At 45.0% G+C, this 25,952-nt stretch overlaps 1 protein-coding gene across 2 annotated transcripts in view; it reads right to left on the bottom strand.

Moving 5' to 3' along the window:
* LOC133127182 (apoptosis regulator Bcl-2-like) overlaps nucleotides 1-25,952 on the bottom strand; it is an 80,387-nt gene that overhangs the window by 8,781 nt on the left and 45,654 nt on the right. The window contains exon 2 of one of the 2 annotated variants that reach the window (XM_061239874.1): nucleotides 11,946-12,618. The exons of the other annotated variant lie outside the window; for it this stretch is intronic. Coding sequence (XP_061095858.1) covers nucleotides 12,481-12,618 — 138 coding nt within the window. The 3' untranslated portion in view covers nucleotides 11,946-12,480. Of the gene's footprint in view, nucleotides 1-11,945; nucleotides 12,619-25,952 lie in introns of those variants that run through there. 2 annotated transcript variants of the gene reach the window in all.

The following is a 25,952-nucleotide window of genomic DNA, read 5'->3' as shown; positions in this document are numbered from 1 at the left end:
TCGAGGGATTGCACTCTACTGGACGCTGGCTGGATCCCCTGGCCCTTTTCTAGGTACAACAGAAAATAACAGCTCTGGCTAGGTCTGGTAGCTGGTAGCTGGTTGACCAGTTCAGACCAGATCCTTACTGAACATGGTTTGACCAGATTACGGGAGCACTATCACACTTTTTCCAGTTGATCTTACTTGGATTAAATGCTTAAATTATGTGCGTAGGCATTTTTAAAATCAGAGTCAGTGTAGCCATTCCCTAAATACAGGCCAAGACTTCTAAAGGCAAACACGTCCAGTAATGTTTGGCTTGAATCTGCAGCCTGTGTTTCCCAGGAGGTAATGGGCACTCAAACTCCACCCTTGAACGGCCACCCATCCAGGCCATCACAAAACACTCCCATGAAAATACGGTAACAAATACAAATATGGAACCTAACTTGGCTAGCCTGAGCAATATGATGGACAGCTCTGACTTTGCTGAGTTAGAGGACTAGCTTTTCGATTTTGAGAAAGAAATACAAGTTTTGAACCGGAATTTACAGAGGAATTGCGTTCAAAACTGTAAGGTTGTATTTCTTCGTCAAAATCGAAAAGCTCGTCCTCTAACTCGGCAAAGTGTGAGCTGTTCATCATATCACTCAGGCTAGCCAAGTTTTCTATGCTTTACTGAGTGTGGTGTATTACTTGTCTGGTGTATTGAACCAAAGAAATACTCAAGAAAGAATTTTGCTCAGAAATACAACTGGATTACCCAGACCGGAATTTGAGAATACAGCCTTCTGGTAATGAGCCCAGGTTGTGAACAGCAATTACACGGATCATTTTGTCGTTGGTTTGGTGAAAGGAGTGGTTTGGATAGTGTATAACCTGCAGATCTCTGAGGGGTCAAATCCCACCTTCTGGTCCTCTTGGTCAATTGCTCAGTCCAAAATGGCTCCCAAACAGAACAGAATGGACTGGACGAGGCCCCTCGGGGATCTGCAGGTTACGCACAATCCAAACCACTCCTTTCACCAAACCAATGAAAAAATGATCTGTGTAATTGCTGTTCACTACCTGGGCTCATTACCAGAAGGCTGTATTCTCAAATTCCAGTCTGGTTAATCCAGTAGTATTCCTGAGCAAAATTCTTCATCTGGTTTATCTCAGGAAATAACCAGCCGAGTAAGAAATATTTCAAAGTAAGAAAATGCCAAGGAAATAAAGTCATAATGCAGTAGATGAAGGCGCAGGTGTTACCGTCGATGCATTTAATTTCCTGCCACTTTCATCGAGGCTTTCCCTTGTAGATAAAAGCAAAAATAAAACGTTCCCTGACAGCTATCCCCACCCCAGAAATGAAAATAAAGCTTTATTATTTTTTCCCACTGTCATCAAAATACAACTCCTGCTGAATGCCACAGCAGCCAACAGAGCAAGCAATTACCGAGCAGCCCAAACACCAGCCCGCCAGCTGAACTGCCTTACGAAAAACCGACAAGCATTTTCTTTTGAAAGTCTGGTCACGATTTAAAATTCTCCTTCTTCCCCCCCAAAGCTCTTCAAATATTTTATACATTTAAAGTTGGGCTGGCGAACGGTCCGGACTCAAATTAAAGTAAAGCCTCGGCATTCCCCCGCGAGACACCCTTTCTCTTCGCATTTCTTCACACGGCGCTTTTTCCACAGCCGGACCCTGGCAACCGGCCGGCGCTTGCAGGAAGGGGTTTAAACGAGCGCGGTTTCGGGCGGGCGCTCTCTCTCTCCGGCGGGACCGAAGTAATAAGACCTCGCCCCCGGGCGACAACGGCGCCGCTCATCGCCCTTAACGACACCGGCAGCCGCGGAGAGCAGGAGCGCGGCTGACAGCGGAGCGCATCAGAGAGGCTTTGAAGCCGCCGAACGGCGGAGCTGCATTTCCCCCCCTCGCGCCCCTCCTTCCTCCTGCCCTACTGTCAGAATAAGAAGCTCTCGTTTTCGGCGAGGCTGAAACTACCGCTGCACATCGTGTGCTGTTAGAGAGACGGTATGGGGTTATGGGTGAGGGCATGTTTTTTTGGGGGGTTTTTTTTGGTGATGCAATGAGGAAAATGGCTAACATTACACATGGCATCCCTGAGTAGCAGGCTACACTGGAACCCCCAAGAAAAATAGACCTACATTGCCACAACTTATAATATTCCTTGTGTGTTCCTGACACCCTACATGGTAAAGAAAGAGCAGGCTCTTTTAGTTAAACAGATAAGAGGAAGAACATTCCCATGTTGGCTCTCCGTTTGCAAGTTTCTCCAGCAGGGGGCTGGCGGGAGAGAAGAGGGGCTTGGCTGATTTTTCCTCTCTTCCAAGCGGGTGGCACTCCTGAGACCCCCACGGCGTTGTCTCTCTGACTGATGCCTTATGACACGCTGTTACGTTATGTTACATTACACTTTTCGGCGTAGTACACAACTTCGCCCTGACCGGCTTGCGCTCAGGGGCGACCGCAGAGCCGCACCTGCGAATAAACACACGGCATCATGGGAAAAAGCCTGCTTTCTTAAACCGTAGATACACACACAACCCCACTCCCCCCCCTTTGCGTAGAGACCCTCACCAGGAGCTCCATGGGGTGCCTCATGGCCCGAGTCCTGATGACGTGTGTTAATTCCATTGCTTTCCACAGCATTACCTGCTGCCTGAAATGGCTTCTCAGAAGACAATTAAATGAAGTCCGTTAAGACTGTAAGGAAGAGTAACGATGGGAACGGGCTCAGCGCATCCGGGTTCTGTCTTCCGCCAGCCAAGAGGCAATTTTATCTCTGTGACGATTTTTGGTCTTGGAGACACATTTCCCAAGGTCATCAGGTGTCCAATTAGAGCCTGACTGACAGCGGTGACAGAAGACTGCAAACTTTTACTCTGGCAGAAAAGCGTTTGTGTAAGGGTTATTATTGCAGAGTTAAGACAGACTCTGCTGTATCTACACCAAGACAACTATTCAGAACAATGTCTGCACAGCTAGTGTACTTCGGTTTGGCACTAAGTGGATGTGTTGAGCTCATGCATAAGTTGCTGTGTTTCAGCCTGTCAGCTCCGTATTTTTATTAACCTGGGTTTGTGTCAGGATGCACTGGGTTGATACTGGAAGAGCTGGCAGAGCTCTTTGCCTATCGCTCTCTCTCTCTCTCTCTCTCTCTCTCTCTCTCTCACACACACACACACACACACACACACACACACAGTTTTACAGCAATAAGGGCCTATGCCCGGTTGCATAAAACACATTACATTTTTCCCTTAACTCTCACACTTATGGGGTCGTTCTGCAACACTCTTACATTTAAGGGAAACTTAAGGGAAACCTTAAGGGTAATACTTAATTTGTTTTATGCAACCGGGCACAGATTCACGTACATGAAGCTCGCGTCGCAAAATGCGGCCTGATGACCTGAAATTAACGTCTGATTTCCGAAGACTACAGCTCATTACGCTATTTTCATTTGAATTAAATGCGAGATGTAACCTTGCAATGAGCTTCACTATTGCCCAGATAGAATGGGAACTTCGCGTGGGAGGTACCAGTACAGCTTTCATTTCTCCCAGAAGCGTAATTATTTGTATGGATGGGATCTCTTTAATTCCCAGTTTATTTTCCACGATTGTTTAGGAGGATAACCAATGAAAACAAACACGCTCTTTCCATGATGGACAAAAGCGATTAAAAGCAGCATTGAGCCCAATATTTCAGTCACTTGCCACTGCTTCGCATGAGGTATTAGTTAATTTAATACATTATTTTGAAAATATTTTCTGTAACAAACACCCAGCCTTAATTATTGCTTGACTGCAATCATTCATTCATATTTAGCTACAATCAATCATCTGTTTGATGATGTCTTGCTCTTGGGGTTGAAATAGTGTGATTTGTTTTGCAGAGATTATTTTAGTGCATCTTCGAAGCCTAGATCTGTGTTTCTGTCTTACGCCTTGCTTTACTCCAACTCTTTAGAGGCGATATCATGCAATCAATTCAAACCTTGTGAACTGCTTGAACATTAGTAAATTCAACGGAATTTGGTAGCCACACTTATAATATCTCCGCCCTTTATTTGTTCGATCCGCCCTTAAAGGCATATGCATTAAGGACATAAGCGCATCTTGCGGTGATTCGCCAAGATCACACGCATACTGCGGCTCTGGCCCCTAGCGCCAGTTTGATACATACGACGCATGTTTCCTGGGCAGAATGCGTCATATGTGGTTCTGGAAATCGGCTGAGTAAATCTGGACCTAAGTATATTGGAGCATAGACTTTATCATGTAGCCAACGTGAATTCATGAATTTTAACTTATATTAAATCTTTACATCCCTGTGAGGGGAAACTGTGGGATTTTACAGCCTCAGACTGGGAATATGGAACCCCTGTGGTTGTATGCACCCACCCGAGTTTGCAATGAGCCTAAAAGAGGTTTATAATTGCGAATATCGCCGTTTTACTCCTGCATAATTACGCTGTTAGAGAAAGCTATTTTACCTGTGAAGACACAGGGAGGGAGCCTTTTCTTATCAGCATTTATAGGACAAAATTAAGGCCATATAGACACGGAGTAGGTCTTTTGAAACGGTAATTGTATGCTCCCTTTTTAATCTGTCTTTTTTGATAACACAAGTTCTTCCTTTTAAAAACACGACTCTTAAAATAAAGTTCGCCGAATGCAAGGTGCACATACCAACTCGGTTAGCCTACGCGATATGTTCGCGGACAATGGTTAACCATTTTGCAGGTTCAAAACATTTGTTCTCACTAAAATAGCTCGACTGACCAACATTTGTTATGTCACAAAACTTTAGCCTACCTGTGGGTGGATGGATGTGGAAACTAGTGGTATTGTTCTTCGGTCCACGGAGCATTTGTGACGGTTAAAACGTTTCCACCAAATATGCAGCGTGTGACAACAGCAGTTTGAAAATTCCAGAGATGAGGCACGCGCAGAATGGTTGGTGACTTCTCATACATGACAATTACTATTATACTATTACATGTTTTATATGTAACTAAAAATACAGTGTTCATACTGAATTTGGCTTTAATTTCTAAAGGAGAGTGCAATGTTTTTAGGCTGGGATGCACAATTCCATCCCTGGAGCGCCAGTGAAGATGCTGGTCTTTGTTCGAACTAATTATTCAAGCCACTCTTTAGAACAGGGTGTCCAATGTCATCTGAAAAGAGCAGTGAGTGAAGCTTTTTCTTGTAACCGAGAACAGAATGAGAGGGTATACCACTTAGCAGAAGAAAGAAGTGATATACCCCCCAGAAGCTAGATAAGTTAGCTTTTACTCACAGAGTAAACCCCAGAACCTTTTTCCTGGTCCAAGCGATGGTTCTGTCCCGCCTGGACTACTGCAATTCCCTCTTGGCCGGCCTCCCAGCCTCCGCCATCAGACCCCTCCAACTTGTCCAGAATGCAGCAGCTCGTCTGGTCTTCAACCTTCCCAAATACTCACATGTCACCCCCCTGCTTACTTCCCTCCACTGGCTGCCTGTCATGGCTCGCATCAAAGTCAAAACATTGGTGCTAGCCTTCCAAGCAGTTAAGGGGTCTTCCCCAGCAAATCATCAGACCCTACACCCCTGCCAGACCTCTTCGTTCAGCCTCCACAGGCCACTTGGCACCTCCCCCTCTCTGAACTTCCACCTCACGTTCATGACTACTGTCTGTTCTGGCTCCACGGTGGTGGAACAAACTCCCTGTTGAGGTCAGAACTGTATTGAATCTCTTCCCACTTTCAAATGCAAACTGAAGACGCACCTCTTCAAGCAGCACCTCTCCCCGTCCCTCCCTACCTCCCTGTGAACCTTAATTGTTGTCTTTCTGTGATTTACTTTTTTGTGTATCAGTATTTTTAGTTTGGCTAGGTAAGCAGTGTTCGGCTAGTTAAGGGGTTTGGTCATACTTTTGCTTTGTTTGTTTGTTCAAATAGGCCCTGGTCCTTATCTTTGTTGTGCATGTAGCAGTTGAAATTGTACATCCCTCTAGGATCTTTCAGCGCACTTATCCCTGGTTATGGGTATGCACTTTCTTGTACGTTGCTCTGGATAAGAGCGTCTGCCAAATGCCATTAATGTAATGTAATATACCCCCCTAATTCTACTGATCAAGGTTTTGAGTGAAGATAGATTTTTTAGTTGTCCTTGTTAATTAGTTGAATCAGGTGTCATAGTGCAGGGCCAGAACAAAAATCTGCACCCACTTGGTGTTATAGGTATAGCGGTGAAAAGATCTGCCTAGTGGTACCTTTTTTTTTACAATACTAATTGTCAGCCCCCTGTGCCTTGTTTTCCTGAGAGTAACACCGATGTTCTCCCTGACTGCATGTCACTCAAATTCCGTTGATAACTGTCTGTCAAGTGATTGTAATGGAATGTTATGTTTAATTTCAAAATGCCTGTCTCATTATGATTAGATGTTTAACTGAACCCAAATGTTGAAATGCAAGCAATACAAATAAATGATAACAGAAATGATCATAGAAATTCCAAGTGATGTTAGTTTATCAGGGAATAATCTTAATTCCATTTTATTTTGAAAGGTATTCTTAATTTCATTATTTTAACACATTGTGATGTAGGCTATTAAACAGACTTCACATTCATTAGAAGGCCAAGTTTCATTTAATTTGAATACATTTCTAATAGCTTATGACATGGATACATTATATAGAGAAAAGGAAACATATAAACTCATGAGCATGATTTGCAAGATGACAGATCAAGAAAATTGCAATCAAAAGGTTGTTGAAATTGTATATTTTACAGAATAATGGAGGATTTTATAGAAAACTATACAATGGAAAATGACAAGACGGAAGAGACATTCAGAATACAGATAATTATACAATAAAAAAAATGAGAATTAAAATAAGCTCTGGACATTTTTATAAAGCAGCTGACCATTCCTAAATTTTCAACACAAATAAAAATAATGATGATACAAATTCGTTGAACAAAAACAAAATCAATGTGTGCTACTCTGGGAATAAATAATTCATATCCTAATGTAAAATATTAGCCCCTTAATTTTATATAAATAACTGTCTCTGTGCTCTTTTTCTGTTTGAAGAAAATTGATACTGTCAGATTTAACAGACGATGAGCACGAATAGTCTTAGCTGCCTCCGCATGTGAAAGCCTTGCTTTTGTTCTTGGCGAGGAAATCGTAACATTTCCCTTGACACTGCCGTGAATTAATCATTTTCTTGTGATCAGAGTAACCTGCACTGTTTTCAGTCTGGCGCCGTCGACTTTAATATTTCAGAGTATATAATAGCAATTTGAATAGTAATTAGTCTATTTAAATATTTAAAAAAACATGGTCTATCATTATTCTTTAATCACGATGGTTCTAAAGGTCACCTCTCTTTTCACAAGGTGGAAATGTGAAGCTGAATGACGGAACTTGCTGGAAATTGCTTCATTATTGGTAAAGAAGATAAAAAAACCTGGCCAATTTCATGGCAATTTCGGCTCCCTGTTATGTATTAGCTCAATCATTTGTTTGATTATATTTTTTGACTAAGTCAAAGCAGAGCTACAGCTGTAGCCTGCACATAATATACAGTGAGTGCAGTAAGTATTTGGACACTGACACAATTAATTAAAGGGCTGTAATTCCTATACCTGGTTAACTTCCTATGGATCTGAATACCCTCAAAATACCTGAAGTGAAGACTGTCACTCAAAGTCACTGTCCAAATACTCATGGACCTCACTGCACTGTATGATGTATCCTCTGTGAAAAGATTACTGTAGTCTGATGCAGGAGTCAACCAGCATGGTTGTATGCTACATTTTCAGAAATGAAGGTAAAATATGTTATTGCAACAAAAAACTGAATACACCAGCCCTCCAGGGGTTGCGCTCTACATTATGAAGCGTGGAAGACGGCTGTCGAAAAACATGTATGACAATGCTTTTTAATGCTGCTTTTAGATAGCCGTCATCGCTAATCCATTTAAAATATATGCGTTTACCTGTGAAAAAGTCAACTGATGGGTGCCTGCTTTAATCCCGTTGTAGTCAACGTAATGGGACGAATACAAAAACACAAACTCAAAAAGGCGGACAGAAGCTATGAGATGGAACAGAGGGGTGTCTTAAGTGCGGTAACACAAACTGAGGACGTTTCTGTTTTAATGCTTGGGTACAACAGTTTGCGTTGGACGAAACACTCAACATTCATCAAAGCAGATGCTTTTGACCGGAGACTGGGCCAACGCGCATCAGAACACGCGACCCAAACCCCGGGTCACTGCTGAAACTACACAACTACGGCTGTTGTATACAGAGATACCAATGGGCCAGCCAACATCTCCCTGAAGACCGCCCTTCGATGGCCCGGCCACTTTATTCTGAAGAGACCAACCAGCATGCTCTACATTCACTTTTATACATATTTACATCTTCCTTAGCCTCACACCTGTCTCTCTTTCTGAAGGCTTGCCCAGACAACAAGTGACCAGACTCCTGGCCTGAAGTCAGCCGGAATGGGCCCAGATCCAGTTTGCTTGCTATCTGGGGATCCCTCTTAACAGAATGTAGTCACATCCTTGGCATAGGAGAGAAATAAAGTAGGGGGGAAATAAAGTGGAAAACGAAATGAAAAAGATTCTGAGATTCTTTCTGCACACGTAGCTCTTTTTTCATTCTGCCAGAACGCAAACTGTGCCAGAACGCAAACAGTGCCATGTGGCGGGGGTCCCCTCTTTTCACTGGCTCCTGCGTCTGGGTGTGTGTGTCCTTTTCCCTATAAAGGACGCTGAAACAAGGTTCCTGTCTGCACCCTTTCATAGCTTTTAAAAGTTCCTGCTTAAAAGAGCGCAGCACTGTCCCAGTGTCCTTGACCCACGTTGCAACCCTTGAGTCTTTTTTCCTCGTTCATTCATTCCATGGAAATAAAAGGCGTCAGTTGCAAAGCCGTCTTCTTCCTTCAAGTCCCCTTTGCCATTATATTGCTTTTGAAGGAAATGCACGAGAAGTTACTGCTATGAGACATCTTTTTTTGTTTGTTTGTTTTGTTTTATTATTATTTTTTTGTTTGTTTTTTTTCTCGTTTTTTTCCTGAACAGTAAGGACAGACACAATGCTCCGGTGGTGGCAGTATTTTAGCTGTAATTCCACATCGTAAGCAGCAGCTTTAAACATTATAAAAACACCTGTCTTCATCCTTTTTCGTCCAAAAGACATGAAGTTGTTCATTTGTATCAGCAGCTGCAAATAACTACCCATTGCTATAGTGCGAATTCCAAGACTCAAAAACCAAAAAAATTACAGTTTGTCGGAGACTTTAATGTGTCCAGCACCTCTCGCCTCCATCTTATAAGTGAATATCCAGAGTAAGTGCTCACATTCCATAGTTTGGTACTGTCAGAGAAGAGGTTAATGCATATTTCGGTACCTTAAAATAAATTAAAACACATAAACAAGGAGCTTTGCAAATCTGAGCTAACATGTATAGATTTTTTTATATACTTTCCATAATATGTGTATATATGCAGATGTAAACTTGTAAGAAGTGATGGGCAGTGATAACATGGTGCTTGACATCAGTTAGCCACACTACTATAATTGCAGAAACAACAGCGAAAGAAAAAAACATGACCACACCATTCACATTCTGGAGAAACAGAAGTGGTGAAAGTATTTTGCCATCTCTACTGTCTTTGACAGTGTTATCATTGCTGTAAGATGACACGGGGAAGAGTAAAAAAATAAAAACCGTAAAAAAAAATTGATTAGTAAAATTCATGCAGTCAGTCACACAAAAAGAAAAATTACTGTACTAAATTCCACTCTCCAATAATTCATCTGTCCGATCCAGCTGTCAGTACTAACTGACAGTACACCCTCCCAACCCCCAAAACACAACACAAAAGCACTAATTACTCCTAAGTACAGTAAAAAAAAAGAAAATTCCAGAAATACGAGTTTAACCAAGTGAATCGTTGGACCAGACACTGAGAGCTGGGGCGGTGTACAGACAGGCCCAGCCCTACAGAAACGCCTCTGGTCGAAAGAGACCAGTCCTTCGCCCTGTCTCAGCCCAGAAACGCGGGGCCCGTTACATTACATGAGTTATTTAGCTGATGCTTTTATCCGAAACGACTTACAGTTGATAAGACAAAGCAGGGGACAAGCCCCCAGGGGCGATGTGGGGTTAAGGGCCTTGCTCAAGAGCCCAATACTGTAGCTGCACTGATCTTATCGTGGCTACACTGAGGCTTCAACCACCAACCTTCCGGGTCTCAGTCATGCGCCTTAGCCACTCGGCTGCAGGCTGTCATGAGTTTTCAGAGAAAACTCAGAGGCGCCACCCTAGCTCACGCGTTCTGCCCACCCCTCATAACATCTGGTGGTACCAACCGAGAGATCTGAACATGTAAAAACAAGAGTAACCGTATTAGCCGACTGTACCGAGGGAGGGAGCGCCCGCACCAGAGACCCTCGGCGGTGGGATTGGGCAGTGCCCGGCGCCTCCTTCCTCTGCGGCGTGGCCCCCGTTGCTATTAGAGACCGGGGCCATCGATCAGGCCGTCCCCGGGCGGAAGCTCCGCAGACAGGCCTGACGCGCGGCGGGATTAGGTTTCCTGCTCCTGCTGCGCTGGGACGTCTCCGGCCCACGGCAGCAGGTGTCTGTCTGTCTGCGCTCATCCGGTAAAACAACCTCCCCACCGCAAATCCGCCCCCCCCCACCCCCCCCCCCCCACCCCCTGTCCCTCTCCATACTGTATACCGCAGAGAGAGAGAGAGAGAGAGAGAGAGAGAGAGAGGATTCGTGGATGAGTTGTGCAGGCGCCTGAACCAGAACTGGGTCAAATGTGTCATTGTTTTGGATTTGGATTTGCTTGCTTTATCTTGCCTGGTGTAATTGAGCCAACCAAGAGGACCAGAAGCGGTTTTCGAGAGCATTTCATGGGTTCGAATACACCAGACAAACAGTATTTTAATCCAAAACAATTACGTATTTGACCTAGGTCTGACCGGATGGGCTTTTAGCGGTGGCCTCATGATAATTTTCAGTTCCAGAAACGTTATCAGGAAGACAAGAAGGATGGAGGATAGAGTGCAGCTCTGTGGGCTTTCTGTACACCAAACCCAGGTCACCCCCAGAATCCTGTCTGGAGCCGGGCTCAATAAATACCCTGTTCTCCCTGCTTGGGCTCACACCTGGTAACATGTCCACAACCAGGGGCCTGCAGTGTGATGATCAACTAGCAAACCCACCTTCTTCACTCCCAAACCCAGACCCACCTGCTTTCTGACAAAGAACCTTACTGGCAGAAAGGCTAGCCTGGCTCCACTAGTTTGATTTGAGGACTTCAGAAGGTTCATTGTTACAAATGAAGAAAAACTATGTTTTCTTGAGGATTGCTCAGCTGGAAAAGAAACGGTGGGAGCATGGGCAGTCTCACTTTCTGCCTTTTGCTTGTTAGCTGGTCATTTTCCCACTCCAACCATAGACCAAGATCAACAGGACTCTCAGTCAGGGTGAAAAACGCATGCAATAAGTGTGTAAGGAGATTATCGTTGCTGCAGGCAATGATCAAAACCAGGGAATCCTGCCATGAGTATAAAACAGGTACATCCAAGTAACGGAGAAGAAACCCCAACAACTTTCAGAGTAAAACCACGCTTCCTAAACTCTGAAAGAAATAAACCGTCTATGATAACACCAACAAAGAAAAAAACATTTGAGAGGAGGGTTCTGTTATTCAAAGCTCACACAAAACTCAATGTGGAAAGTTTAGTGATGCTCTTTGTACTTGAAAATTACGGGCACTTCCGTGCAGCGAATCGGAAACAAGCCCTTTAATGATAAATTCAGAACATCTGTGCTGTTCAACTCAAGAGTCCTCTATGGGGAGAACCGCCAGGTTCAAACAACATCCCCAACCCCCTCACCCCACCACCCCAACCCCCCAAACCTTCTGACTTAGCCCTACTAGGACAGTCGCAGCATCTCCAAAGTCTCCAAGGAGCAGGAACATGCTGAAAACCATCATTCAAAAGTCCCTCTTCAAGGGCAACAGTCAGAGTTGTATGTACATTCACACCAGAGTTACACACATGTATCACAGACTCATGCTAAAAATAGTACAAAAAACATCAAAACCCAGGACCGTATGCTTCAACATAACCCTTAACTTTTTCTATTTTGGGGGTTATCTCTTGCAAAATTTTCATTAGGCAGTGACTTAGCTTTTTCATGTATGTATATATGTATGCATGAGTGTGTATGTTTTGTTTTCTCAGTATGTGCCACTGGGGGCATTCCTGTATAGACTCATCATATCAGTGAAGGCGTTGAAGGGTTGTGCACTTGTGTGTATGTGTGCGTGTGTGTATGTGTATGTGTGTGTGTGTGCATGTGTGTGTATGTGTGTGTGTGTGTGTGTGTGTAGAAGAGAATGCTCTGTGATGGGCAGTGCTCTTCTGAGAGGTGCTTGTAAAATGGACTCCTGGGCTTCTTCACTTCTGCGTGAAATAGGCCCCGATGGTGACCCCTGCGGCCCCCAGGGCGGCCAAGCCGAAGACCGTCTTTATGTACGGCCAGGAGCAGCGGAACACCGACTCTCTCTGCTGACCATACAGCTCCACGAAGGCATCCTGAGGGAGAGAGAGAGAGAGAGAGGGGGAGAGAGAGAGGGGAGTCAATGTCATGCAAGACACCAATTACATTTCTTAATAATTGCCTTACATATCAAAGGTGTCCAATGAAAATCGAACAAAATTTCGTTTTTGTTCGCTAAACGCTATATAACAAGATTAATTTTAGAATCTGTGACAGGGGGTTATACTGTAATTAATGTCACTTCAAAGGAAGACTGGAATGTGGATCGTAGGCTCTGGTGTTATGACGCCAGCTTCAGTGGCAGGTTACAGCTGGCCAAAGTGAGACGGCAGGGGTCTCGGTGTGACGGGACGGCAGTCACGGAACGCACACGCCGTCTCGGTCGCTCTCCCGACCGCGTGCGCTAGCACCGAGCAGACGCACGCTGTTCCATCAACCTAATGACTCATCCCGTTGCCATGGAGAGGGGCACGGGAGAAAGGCGTGGTTCTGCGCATTCTCAATTGACCTTTGTTTTTTTTGTTTTTTTTGTGTTTCCCAAAATATCGGGGAGAAAAAAAAAGCTAAGGCACGGCATCAATGGCACCGCCTCTCCCTAGCGGGGACTGCGTTGTCAGCCGCGTTTGTCTCCGCTCGTGTTGGGAATTAGCGTATGTCCGCCTGGAGCATGCAGGTTTCCCCTGAAAACCTCCGGATGGGAGTGGCGATGCCGTACATTTTGTGAGAACACGAGTCTGTTGGGCTTGTGCACGTGCGCGTATGTGTGTGTACACATGAGTATATGTGTGTCTGGGTGTGTGTCACATGCAGACACACATGCTCGTCTGCACGTGTGTACGTGTCTGCGCATGTGTGTACACGTGCATGTGTATATGTGTGTCTGTGTGTGTGTCTATGCACACGTGTATATGTGTCTGCGCGTGTGTGTACACGTGCATGTGTGCGTTTCTGCAGATGCGTACGCGCATCTGGACTTCTGTGTGTGTGTGTGTATGTGTGTGTGTGCGTGCATGTGTGTACATGTGCATGTGTGCGTTTCTGCAGATGCGTATGCGCATCTGTACTTCTGTGTGTGTGTGTGTGTGTGTGTGTGTGTGTGTGTGTGCAAGCGTGCCTGAGTGTGTTTACGGTGTCCGGCTCTGCGCAGACACGTCTGTGAAAGCGAATCCTCCTGGCCTCTCTCCAGCACGTAAAGCACACACTGAGGAGCTGCCAGACATATCCATCTCGCATCCATTTAGCTTCCGCTCCCCTGGGGGGGGAGAAACAGGAAGGAAGGGCTCCCACTGCCAGTGTTCCACAGGGGACACACAAGGATCTCCTCAAAGTCATGGATAATGGCTCCTTTACGCCCCGCGTATCAATCTCGTCCGCAGAGCACTAAACTCGTCATTATTGGGATAATTTACTCAACATATGCCACGCGGCTTGTGCGTAATCAATTTTCACGCTTGGGTAAATTGACTGCCACGATTTAGGCCAGGCCAATCTCAAGGACACAACAGTGACACACTGAAATTATGATGGCAACAGTGAAATGCATTGCAGTGCAGTTTATTATAATTCATGAATTTAGATTTTATTAATAAGCTAAAACATTGCACATTATTATTATTATTATTATTATTATTATCAAGAATACCTTCATTTCTACCATGCTTTATAAACAGGATGTTCACATTGCTTTCCAACAAAGAACAATGAAAGGATATGCTAAGAATAAAACCATATGCAATATAAAACACATACAAGCATGTGAAAAGGAATGAAAGTGTAAAATGTGTTTTATGAGGGGATAAATTCAGCTTGGCTGAAACACTATCATGTTTATTTTCCATCCTTTCTTACAGGGGCTGTTGGTAAGAGAATCAGCAGGGTGAGATGTAATTAAATACTGTTCTTGGTCAGGGCGTTGTAGACCTGCCCAGATGAATATCATTGTCCCCTAGATGCAACGCTGTTTTCAGCCTAGCTCTTAATTTGGGATTCAGTAATATACTGTACATAGCAGTGAGCACCCGTCATGCACATGCATGCATTGTTCCCATTTGCCTGTGTGTACTTGCATGTATGAGAGAGCATTTGCACTTGCAAGCATGTATACTTGCGTGCTTTTGTGTGTACATGAGCCATTTGCTGAGTGAGTGCGTGTGTGTGCATGTGTGAGAACAAGTCTGTGTATGTGCATATGTTTGTGTGTGTATGTGTGTACTTGTGTGTGCATATGTTTGTGTGTGCACGCTTGTGTGTGTAGTGTGTGTGTGTATATATACGTGTGTGCGTGCGTACATGCATACGTGTGTGCATACATAAATGTGTGTGTGCATATATATGTGTGTGTGCGTGCATACATTTGTGTGTGTATATGTGTGTATGCATGCGTGTGTGTGTACATGTGTGTGTGCATGCATGCGTGTGTGCACGTACATGCATATGTGTGTGCATGCATACATTTGTGTGTGTATATGTGTGTGTATGCATGCGTGTGTGTGTGTACGTGTGTGTGTGTGCATGTACATGCACGTGTGCATGCTGCATGATGCTGCTCTCCCCACATCTCCCCTGCTCTGCTCTGTGCTGAGGCGGTGCTCCAGTGTTGCTTGGTGCAGCTCATGAATAAGTAAGCAGTGTTTTTTATTCCAGCTCACAGGAGAACAAGCAGAACCTGCGGGGCTACACTCGGGCCCCGCTGAGCCCGAGGAGGAGGCAGGCCTACACCATTATTTGGACTGTGTTATTCTGAAGGCCCAGGGGCCAGAACACTTCACACAAACACACTCTACCAGCTTCCGACCCGTCTACCGCGAGGACGATCCTCCGGGCAACAGACAAAAAGTTCTGACAGATACGGAGAGATTGGAGGAGAGACGGTAAACAAGCCAGGGAGATGGAAGGAACCGAGGGCTTGCTGCACACCTCTCTCGCAAATTTGCCAGAGAACTAGATGTAATACTCTGGGTCTACATTCCTGACAAAAACAGCCAGGTGGTCCTTCAGTTTTAGCTGCAACTCGAATGACTCTTCTTTTGTCCCGAGACCCGTAGGCCTGTTTTTGTTTTTCTTCATATTTTAAAGGACGCACCGTATCTACAGTTCTCCCTTGGTTTGCCCTTGGAATTTTCCGAAGTAGAGCGCTGTATTTTCCCCCAATCATCCCAAACGCGTAATGACGATGTCACGGATAATTCCAGAAGTGGCCAGTCTGACGTCAAAGGACCGGGGCTGATGCGACGGCGTGCGTATTTGCGGTGGTTGGACGGGTACGCGTCTGTTTACACCACCAACACCTCGCTGCAACGGCCGCTCCCTCAGCCCGCCCCTCCCGTACGGCAACCAGACGCCGCGGCACGGCGAGCTTGCGGAACGAGCGCACAAAAGTGCTTTCTGCTGGCAGCTGCCGTGTCACCGTGGCACAAGATCCCTGTCTGCTTATTGCCTCCCACAAACATCCTGATCAGAACGGTTTCCACTCGACGTTTAAACTGCCACCCGAGTTTGCTCGGACCGCTTCCGTCAAAGCCCCAACGTTTTAAATTACCGGCCGTGAGCATCTGCCTGTGTCAGGGTCTCCATCTACATTACATTACATGGCAGACGCTCTTATCCAGAGCAACATACAGTTGATTAGACTAAGCAGGAGACAATCCTCCCCTGGAGCAGTGCAGGGTTAAGGGCCTTGCTTAAGGGCCCAACGGCTGTGCGGAACTTATTGTGGCTACACCGGGATTAGAACCACCGACCTTGCGTGTCCCAGTCATTTACCTTAACCACTACACTACAGGCCGCTATCTGCGAGCTATCCTAGGTGTAGAGCAGTGGTCCTTACTCTTGGTCCTGGGGAGCCACAGGGTGTGTTGGTTTTTGTTTTTGCCCCAATATCAGCAACCAATTCAGACCCAAGAGACCAGGTGGGGTGAGTTAACTGTGTAATTAACTGCTTTAATTGATCAATTCAGTGCTGAATAACAACAAAAGCCAGCACACCCTGTCCAAGAGCAGGAGTGGGGATAACTGGTGCATGGTATGGTTCACCAAAGAGATAATCCCTTTTTCTCATTGACCTTGCATGAAATAACTTTCACACTGAATCAATATGAGCCGTGAATTTAATATCCCCACTGTCCAAACACACACACACACAGTGCCCTTCACTTATGTGCTGTTAGAATAATTTCATGCTACAATAATTGCACAGCCACAAGCGATTCATAACGCCAACACTGGAAAGAGCTGCTCTTGTCGTTAGCCTCATTTACCAGCTGAGCCAGGTCTGCTTCACATACAGAAGGTATGGTGTCGACCGTTCCCCAGATTTAATAACGGTTTGTGGGGAAGGGGGGCATCGTACCCTCACTGCCGAGTCGAGGTGTGAAAATCATACTGATAATATTTATCCAACTCGAGATTTTCAATGCGTTTATTGAAAAGCAGATATGAAGTGCTGATTTCTTCACACTTTCACCTCAGCTTCCATGCACATATAATTGCTGGTGTTATGAAAGAAAGCGCACAAAATAATGAGTGGCTCAGTGCAAATCAAAACCTAAAAATAGATAATGATCAAAAAATTTTGCAGCGGGTTTATGCCTGGTTTTCAAAATGATGACCTCTGCATCAGGCAGAATAGACGCTAATGAGATCTACTCTTAAAATGTCCGATGCATGAATTTTAGTTTGACATATGGGCTAATGAGCCATGCTGTATGCATGAATACATGAATACAATATTGCTTCATTCATTGGTGTAGATATAGCCATGGAAAAAAATGTGTACAGTCCTCTGCAAGAATTTGACTGCTGGTCAAAAAGCCATTTACAGTTAATATATTGGTGAATAGAAGCAAACCTGACCTCTAAATGCTACAAAGTTAAACATGAAACAATTCCATTTTAAAGCATTTTTTTAATTGACATTTTTTACAGTTTTAAAACAATATAAAAAGGAAAACGGTCCGGTGCAAAAGTTTTTTTTAACAAAACTCAGTCTTTGTTTTGTTAAAGGTGACTGCCCCCTGATCACAACGCCTGTTCAGAATCTGGCCTCTACACAAATCTAGATGTTAAAGACAAGCTGAAACGGAAGTTAGAGCACAAGTAGCTTTTGCAATATGACATACACTCACCGAACATTTTTACTTTCTTACACCTACTAATTAATGCAAATATCTAATCAGCCAATTGTGTGGCAGCAGTGTAATGCATACAACCATGTAGATACGGGCCAGGAGCTTCAGATATTGTTCACATCAACCATCAGAATGGGGAAAAAATGTTATCTAAGTGACTGTGGAATGATTGTTGGTGGCAGACAGGATGGTTTGAAACTGCTGAAATCTCAGAAACTGCTGATCTCCTGGGATTTACACACACACTAGTCTCTAAAAAAATCCAGTGAGCAGTAGTTCTGCAGACAGAAATGCCTTGTTAATGAGAGACATCAGAGGAGAATGGCCAGACTGGTCAAAGCTGACAGGAAGGTGACAGTAATGCAAATAACCACACATAACAGTATGCAGAAGAGCATCTCTGAACACACAACGCATCATAACTCTAAGTGGATAGGCTACAGCAGTAGAAGTCTAAAAAATAAGTCTAATACATACCTTATAAAGTGCTCACTGAGTGTATACATGAGTGAACATACACACCCACTGGTACATGATGACTTAAAATCTCATAAAATCTAATTTTCCAGGGAATGGATGGAAAAAAAACGAAAAACTTAAAAGTATTACAATTTCATATATACTGTACTATAAGAGGGGGCGGCACGGATGGCGCAGTGGGTAGCACTGCCGCCTCACAGCAAGGAGGTCCTGGGTTCGAATCCCCGTCGGCCGGGGCCTCTCTGTGTGGAGTTTGCATGTTCTCCCCGTGTTTGCGTGGGTTTCCTCCGGGTACTCCGGTTTCCTCCCACAGTCCAAAGACATGCACGTTAGGCTGATTGGAGAGTCCAAATTGCCCATAGGTATGAGTGTGTGAGTGAATGGTCTGTGTGCCCTGCGATGGACTGGCGACCTATCCAGGGTATATTCCTGCCTTTCGCCCAATGTATGCTGGGATAGGCTCCAGCCCCCCTGCGACCCTATTCAGGATAAGCGGGTTAAGATAATGGATGGATGGATGGATGTACTATAAGACATATTCATATGGTTATAAAGGCTAAATTGCGGAAAAAGTGAATTTAGATTTCAGTATGTCTTTAATGTCAAAGTTGTGTTATAGACAGAAGGATCCGTAAAGTACCTGGATTACTTCACAGGGACTAACCCAAAATAAGAACTCAAAGCTCACGCAACACCTTTGATAAAAACAGGGCGGCTGACGCTTCGAAGTCTGGCACGTCAACAGAAAAGAAAAGATATTTTCGGCAGTGTTCATTTTCACGCTTACTTTTTGCGAATGCCTCGCTAACCTGAAAACAACTGTGTGAACAAAGAGGTGCGGGAAGATCTGATTTCTAATGACGTGTTTAGCAAAGCCCCTGCTGTGTGCCTCAGATAAGTATGCGTGGACACGAGGAGCGACACGGCTTGTTAGCCACCTGCCCCTTTCGAGATAACAAACACCTGGGGCATGTTGGTTGAGCGGGCACCCTCTGCCGTTTGGCCTTTTGCGCCTACATTATCTCAGTTTATATTGTGGTTGTGGCTAAGCTAACTTGTCAATATAGGGAAATGCAGAATTACAGCTCGACCTTAGAAGACACTTTGAGTGACAGTTAACTCCCTTAGCAACCTGACCAGCTGCTCTAGACAGCAAGGTAAATTCACGTTGAGCGTGTAGCGCATTGCAACCTGTTGTCATGGCGTCGGTTTGTGGTGTCGCATGACACAGCGGTTCCCTGAACCTTAGAGGCAAACACCATTGTGCTCTGGGAAACCAGAACCACAACGTGGGAGAGAGAGCGTGTGGCTCAACGAATCTGGAGTAAGCGTCCCTCTTTCTCTGTTATCAGATCTAGGCCTATGTTGAGCAGCAACCCCTGCATGGAGGCCCTAACCACATAGCCAGAGGGGACTGGCAGCACTGTTTCAGAGGCTGTCAACCGGTAAACAATTAGATCTAATAATAACTGCCAGTTATTATTATCAGTTCACTGATAGCCCCTGGTGCTCTATAGCTGGCTGGGACTTGGGGAATGAGCTTTTGATTCGCTGCTTGCTAACACATATTCTTATTGGCCCGTGGCACCTGTGACATCAATCCCCACAGTTCTAGTGGAGATAGGGCATGATGATGGGCACAGAACAACTATTCAGAACGGTGCAAAAGCTATTCATTTTGGCTCCCGTGCTTTTTATTATTTTATTTTCTCAATATACGATATAGGTACAGTGCTGTGTTTCGCTGGAGGAAACAACGACTTCCTCTTACAGAGGGACTTCCTCTAACCGCTCCTGGGGAGGGGGGGGCAGGGGGAAGGATGCACGAGTGGGGACAGCTGGACAGGAAGTCATTTATTTCATTCTTTTTTTCTGTCTCTGAGTCGTCAGCGATTGGCTGCGGAGGGCCGTTGCCGGCTGGCAGGAAACGCCCTCATGTTTGCAGCATCTGCTATTCCTTTCTCACCAAATTCGCCGCTCTGGGGGGGCTCTCCATTAGAGGCTCAGCTCGGCCTTGGCAAGCACAAGCAAGCCAATTTGCACTCTTTTGCGGCTGCACGCAAGAGGATGCAGGCGAGGCAGCAGCCAGCGCAACAGGAAGGGGAATCACCACGCGCTCGTTTATTGGCCGTCTGCCCTGCGCACGGAGCCCTGAAAGGAAGTCCAGATGTGGGCGTGCAGATTGGATCCTTTGAGCAACGTCTTTGTCAGATCCCCCAGTAAAATACCAACCTTTGGCCTGGCACAGGATGCCCATGCTTTTTGGATTAGAGACTGTGCCCCTGCCGATAGGCTGAGCTCAGCAGGGGCCGAGAGAGGTCGGTAAAGACCATCTTTCATTCTCTGCAGAGCGTACATGGTTTTTTCTGAGGTACTTCATTTTGAGGCTGAGTCTGCAACTTGTGGCAACTCAGGAACAATCTGGCCCGACCAGCAAGGTTTTGAAGCCAAGCTTTGCTGATCCCTGATTTAGAGTTACTGTACACATAGCCGATTTAGGACCTAATTCTGGCGACAATGGGCATGAGTGGAATTGTCCATTTCCTCCTTGCAAACAGAATATTTTTTGCCTCCGCTTGGATTGGTAGATTTATGATCTGCAGTAAACCCACCCATCAACATGGGCTGGGCAGTACAATAGGAAATGTGTGAACAAAAACATTTGGCACTGAGCAACAGACCTGGGTCAAATACGAAGGTGTTTTGGACTTCAAATACTTCTACGCAAGTATGTCCGGATTATTGGAACCTGTGCTATACTCTCAAAAAATGCAAACCCTGCCTTCTCTTGTTTGGCTCAATTGCACCAGCCAAGATCAATTGAGAATCCATACAGAAAAGTATCTAAGCCACGTATTTCACCCAGGTCTGCTGTGCAAATTATGAATGTGTTCACATTTCTACCAACCCAGACCAGTTTTTAAACTCTAAAAAAGGCATATTGAGCTCTAACCGACTGTTGCTGGTGGGCCACTACCAGGTCCAGTCATGAAATTGCTGTATTTCAGTCGGACATGACTTAATTCATGAATTAATTTGGCGGTACCATGTGTTACCACTAGAGCTTGACAATGCCTTGACTTGAAAATAGGGCCCTTAGTCTCAGTTCAACTATGCTAGCATGCCCCTGTAAATCTGATCCAATCATACACCATGGCATTTACTGCAGTCATGGGACAGTAAAGCTTCATGAGACAGAATAAATGGCCAGAGTTGCCACAGGCAATGTGAACCAACCAATGAATTTTCCTGAAGAAAGCAAAACCGTTCAATTGGTTCAAACAAACATTGATTGCCAGGTCATTGAAAGGGCACCAATTATGGAGCTAAAACCTCAGTACCCAGAGTCAGGGCTATACACAAAACTCTGACTAATAGCACTTTCAGAGGAAGCCTCTGTGTCAGGATAAATTCATGGAATTTGGGGGGGTGGGGATTTCTAATACCCATTCAGAAAAAAAGCTTTCAGGAAGACCATGGGAAGGAAGTCAACAAAGAGCTGGTATGTTTCATGGAAACAAACAAAAGCTGAACCCACCCGCAACCGATGAGGGCACCCCCAAGGGGAAGTGATGGGAATGTGTCTGTCATTCACTGGAACCACCAAAACCAAATGATTACCCGTACATAGCGGAAACGCAGCCATTTTGATCTGTTTGGTCAGCCCCCCTGGAGATCAGAGGGGTCTCTGCCATAAAGAAGACTTATGACAGGATGATCTGACAGTGAGAGAAACAACTTGACCTTGCCGGTCAATATACCCCTTTGACAATTAGCCTAAGTTAACCTCTATTCTCAGTATGTTTCATCGCACAGAAGTCTCTCTGGAGGCTGGAGAGAGCCTTTGTTCCCTGACTTTTTATCTTTGCTTAAGAACCTTTTTTTTTCTTCCACGGACTGCCTTTCAGAATTTCTTTCCCCAAGCGCAATGCACAGCCTGTGCATTTCATTAATTCACTTCAAAAAGGGATCAAGAGAGAACAAACATAATTATTTGGACTCTTGCACTTCAGCAAAGACATACAGCCATCCTATCTTATAGCAGCCAGCTCTTAGCGGCACAGTGACAGTGAAATGCGAAAACAAAAGATGTGTCGACAATCACGGAAGATCCATGTCTCTGTGCTCGTATGTGGTTACCAGCACGGCTGAATCCCAGAATTCCACTTTCTTAACTTCATGAAACAAAAACAGAGCCTGAGCAAAGAGGAGAGGCTTGTGCGAGTGTCGCCAGGTCCTTCGGCTGTCAGCAATGCGGGAGTAACCCGGTGCATCTTGGCACTCTGCTGAGATCAATGGCTTTAGCCAGAGCCTCTATGCATCTCTCATGCCGTCGAGCGAGACTGGGGAAGAAAACTAGGTCAATACGGTGGCGGAAATGAGGCCACTTTTCTCTAATATATAAGTGAATCTTTCCATTGTGGAAATGAAACAATACAAAATAAAATAAAATAAAACAGTATATACATGTGTGCGCACACATGTGGATGCACACACACACACACACACACACATCAAACGTTAACCGTCCTATCCGTTCCAAACTGCCTCTGCTAGACAAAAATATTTCCTGCTCGCTCTCCTGTTCCTGTTGCATCCCATAACCCCGGGGCAGAAACAGTGGGGTGGGGTAGGGGAAGATGGGGGTGTAGGGGTTGTGGGGTGGTTTGGAGGTGGGGTTGGGGGGGGCAAAGGCAGTACAAGACAAGTGTTCAGGCCCTCTGGCTCCAACATCAAAGCAGCAGGAGTGCAGAATCTCAGTGGCACTACTGAGACTCTCCAACGATCCCAGTGGGCCGAAGCCACAGATATTTTAGTATCCGTAGCTTCGGATATATGTTTATTTTTTTGGCAGTTTTGTACCCCCGCAAAGCTACACTACGGGACATGCCGTAGCTACGGGAGCCTCGCGGAAAACAAACTGCAGACACATATAGGTCAGCCACGGCCTAGAGGAGACAACAGCAGCCATGCCTGCATTTCCCCTAATGACTAAACTTCCCCCTGCAAACCATTTATTATACCGCTAATTAGTGACTAGGCCTCTCGTGACGATGTTCCGCTGTGAGAGAGCCACACCACGTGCTGCGCTTCTATGCTTTGAGCCCACGTCTCATGACCGCGACTGAACGAACCCGCAAAAACTCACTGGAGAACCAGCCCAAATATACCATTTCCAATGGCAACCGTTGCCGTGTAACGAAACCCTGTGTAAATTTGAATGCTGCCACACTTATTAATCGACGAAACCCTCCCACGTGGGAATGCACACTTCTTGAAGTGAACTCGGCGATGTTTGTCTTCCCATGATGTTTTTATATCTGCAAGCTACTCGTCTGTGGGACCTGAGAGAGATGGCAGTACAGGGATCGGCGGCACACCCATGCTGATAGCTTGAGAGTCTGTGTAAGTCTCAATCACTCTCTTCTCTCATCCTTTATTTACAGGTTCCATTAGGCCTACCGCATTTGCATTTGATTGCATTCGCATTCGATTGATTAGTTGGAGAGGAAAGGACATAAGGCTTTGGTTTGAGGTGTGTGTGTGCGTGTGTGTGTGCACATGTGCACTCCCCAGCCTATGGGAACCCCTCATAGCCAAGGGAACATCTGACAACACTACAGTACAGTGTGGGGAGGAGCCACATTGTTGTTTTAGAAAAACACAGTTGTGAACCTCACAATTTAATCTAAAAAACTAGGGTGAATCAGGTTTTGAATTGGGAGGTAGTTTGAAAACTCAATGGCTACAGGGGTCCAAAATTCCAATGTTCTTCAAGCTAGAGCTACTGGCACAGGAAATTAAGTCTGAAGGTCCGGTGAGCATCACAGGATCCAGCTCGAGCCATCACGTGCTCAGCAGGTCTGTTCTGGTTCACTTCTCCCAGAATTTTACCACCCTTCTTGTGACTCAAATGGAAGAACTGGAGGCTTCAACCTAAACCAACATTCTTTTTTTTCTTGCCCCACAGAGGAATACTGTTTTCATTTTGAGTTAGGTCAGACAAACACACAGTATATGTTTTATTTACAATGTTATGGGGCAAGGGGCATAGTCTCAGAGTCACAAGATAGTCCAAGGTCAGGTTTGTTTTTATTTTGTTTTGTTTTGTTTTGGAGAAGTGCCGAAAACAGTCTGGAAGGCCAGGTATTCTGGTGAGGTCAAAGTGAGGCGATCTCTGCGGATGTCAATTCACCACGTCTCGGGTTTCCTTTCCCTCATCAATTGTGACACTGCTCCCTTCCATCGTCCTACCCTCCAAGGTGTTTGCACACTAGCCTTTTTTATGAAATCACTGTTGTTGGTCAAATCTCCTCAGGCGGTCAGGCAGGCATTCAACTACCAACGAGTGAGCCAGCTTGTTGCCAATGTGTAACAGGTGCTCTGAAGGGTAACTGCATTGCCCTGCACCCTCCTCGCCTGTCACTCACCCCGAAAAGCCACTCCTCCAAGTGCCCTCCCTCCCGAAACTCCACAATGTTGGCTCGACAGGAATCCAGAAGATTTGCTTTTCTCACGAGCTGAGCCCTTTGTTGCAGTCCAATATTGCTGCCTAACTCAACAAGCTGTTCCCAAGGGAGAGATTTCCTCCCTTGTTTCCTTGCATTCCACAGCCAATCCTTTCCATTATTCCGGTTTCAGTGGGCACATCGAGATTTTGCAAAATGTTATTAAAACTTATCGTAAAAGAAAATATCCTGCTCTGGAATGGTTCTAATGCGATTACAACGAGAAGAGCGAACGGACTCTTCCCTTAGCACCTCTTCATAGCCCACATACACACTTCACAGCAGAGGAGGATAATGCTACCCAGCATTTGCCAAGCTCAGTTAATAGAGGCATTTGCCTCTGTTAATAGACAATATACATCATCGTTCCTCTTATTAAAAAAAGAAAATAAATGAAAATGTAGGGAAAACTCGCTCTCATCTTTCTTATTTGACGGGGGCCCATATTAGGTCTAATCTTAGCCTCCTTGTTCCAAAACAGTGTGCATATAAAGATATCTTGGGGAGTAAACAAGTGCAATGTGGGAATTCTACTCATTAGAAAGCTGCAGGGGAGGCCAAATCTGAGGTCAGTCTGCAATTAAAACCAAGGCAGTGCCAGCTCCCATACTGAAGTATCAGACTGCACACCCTACAATGCCATGCACTGGATCACAAACACAGCTGAACTACCCAGAGAGAAAGAGAGAAGGAATGAAAGAAAGAAAGAATGAAAGAAAGAAAAAGACAAAGAAAGAAAGAAAATAATTCCATTAATGAAACCTTTCCAGTGACAGTACAGGTTGGGAAATGCAAACAGAAAGGAAGAGAGAGAGAGGGTGAGAAAAAGGTATAAAGGGATAGTTAGTGTCAAAGGATCATTAATAGTATTTCTTGGACATTGCCAAATCTGCATGGGTAACTACCACATACTGAGGTCAAGCTACTCAGGAGTCCCACCTGGGCAAGGCTGAAGCAATACTCACTGTCTCATGCAAATCAACGCTATCCCAGCCATTTGGTTAATCTCAGCGGATTACAGCTAATCAAGCAATTAACATCTGTTGAACAGTGAATCATACAGTGATCCACTTTAATTGGCCATTATACAATTTGCTGCCTTTCAGTAGCTTAACATGTTAAAATAAAACAACAGATGAGCAAAATAATGAATGAATAAAGCGATTATGCATCAACGGTGCAACAGAAAAAGTAGAGTAGCCTATATGTCTGTGGGGGTGAAATCCCAAGCCACTGTCATGGCCATTGCTGTGT

Source organism: Conger conger, chromosome 4, assembly GCF_963514075.1.
Source record: "Conger conger chromosome 4, fConCon1.1, whole genome shotgun sequence".
In the NCBI taxonomy this organism is placed as follows: domain Eukaryota; kingdom Metazoa; phylum Chordata; class Actinopteri; order Anguilliformes; family Congridae; genus Conger; species Conger conger.
Note: the sequence above shows the minus strand (reverse complement) of the source record. Positions and strands in the feature narration are given on the sequence as shown.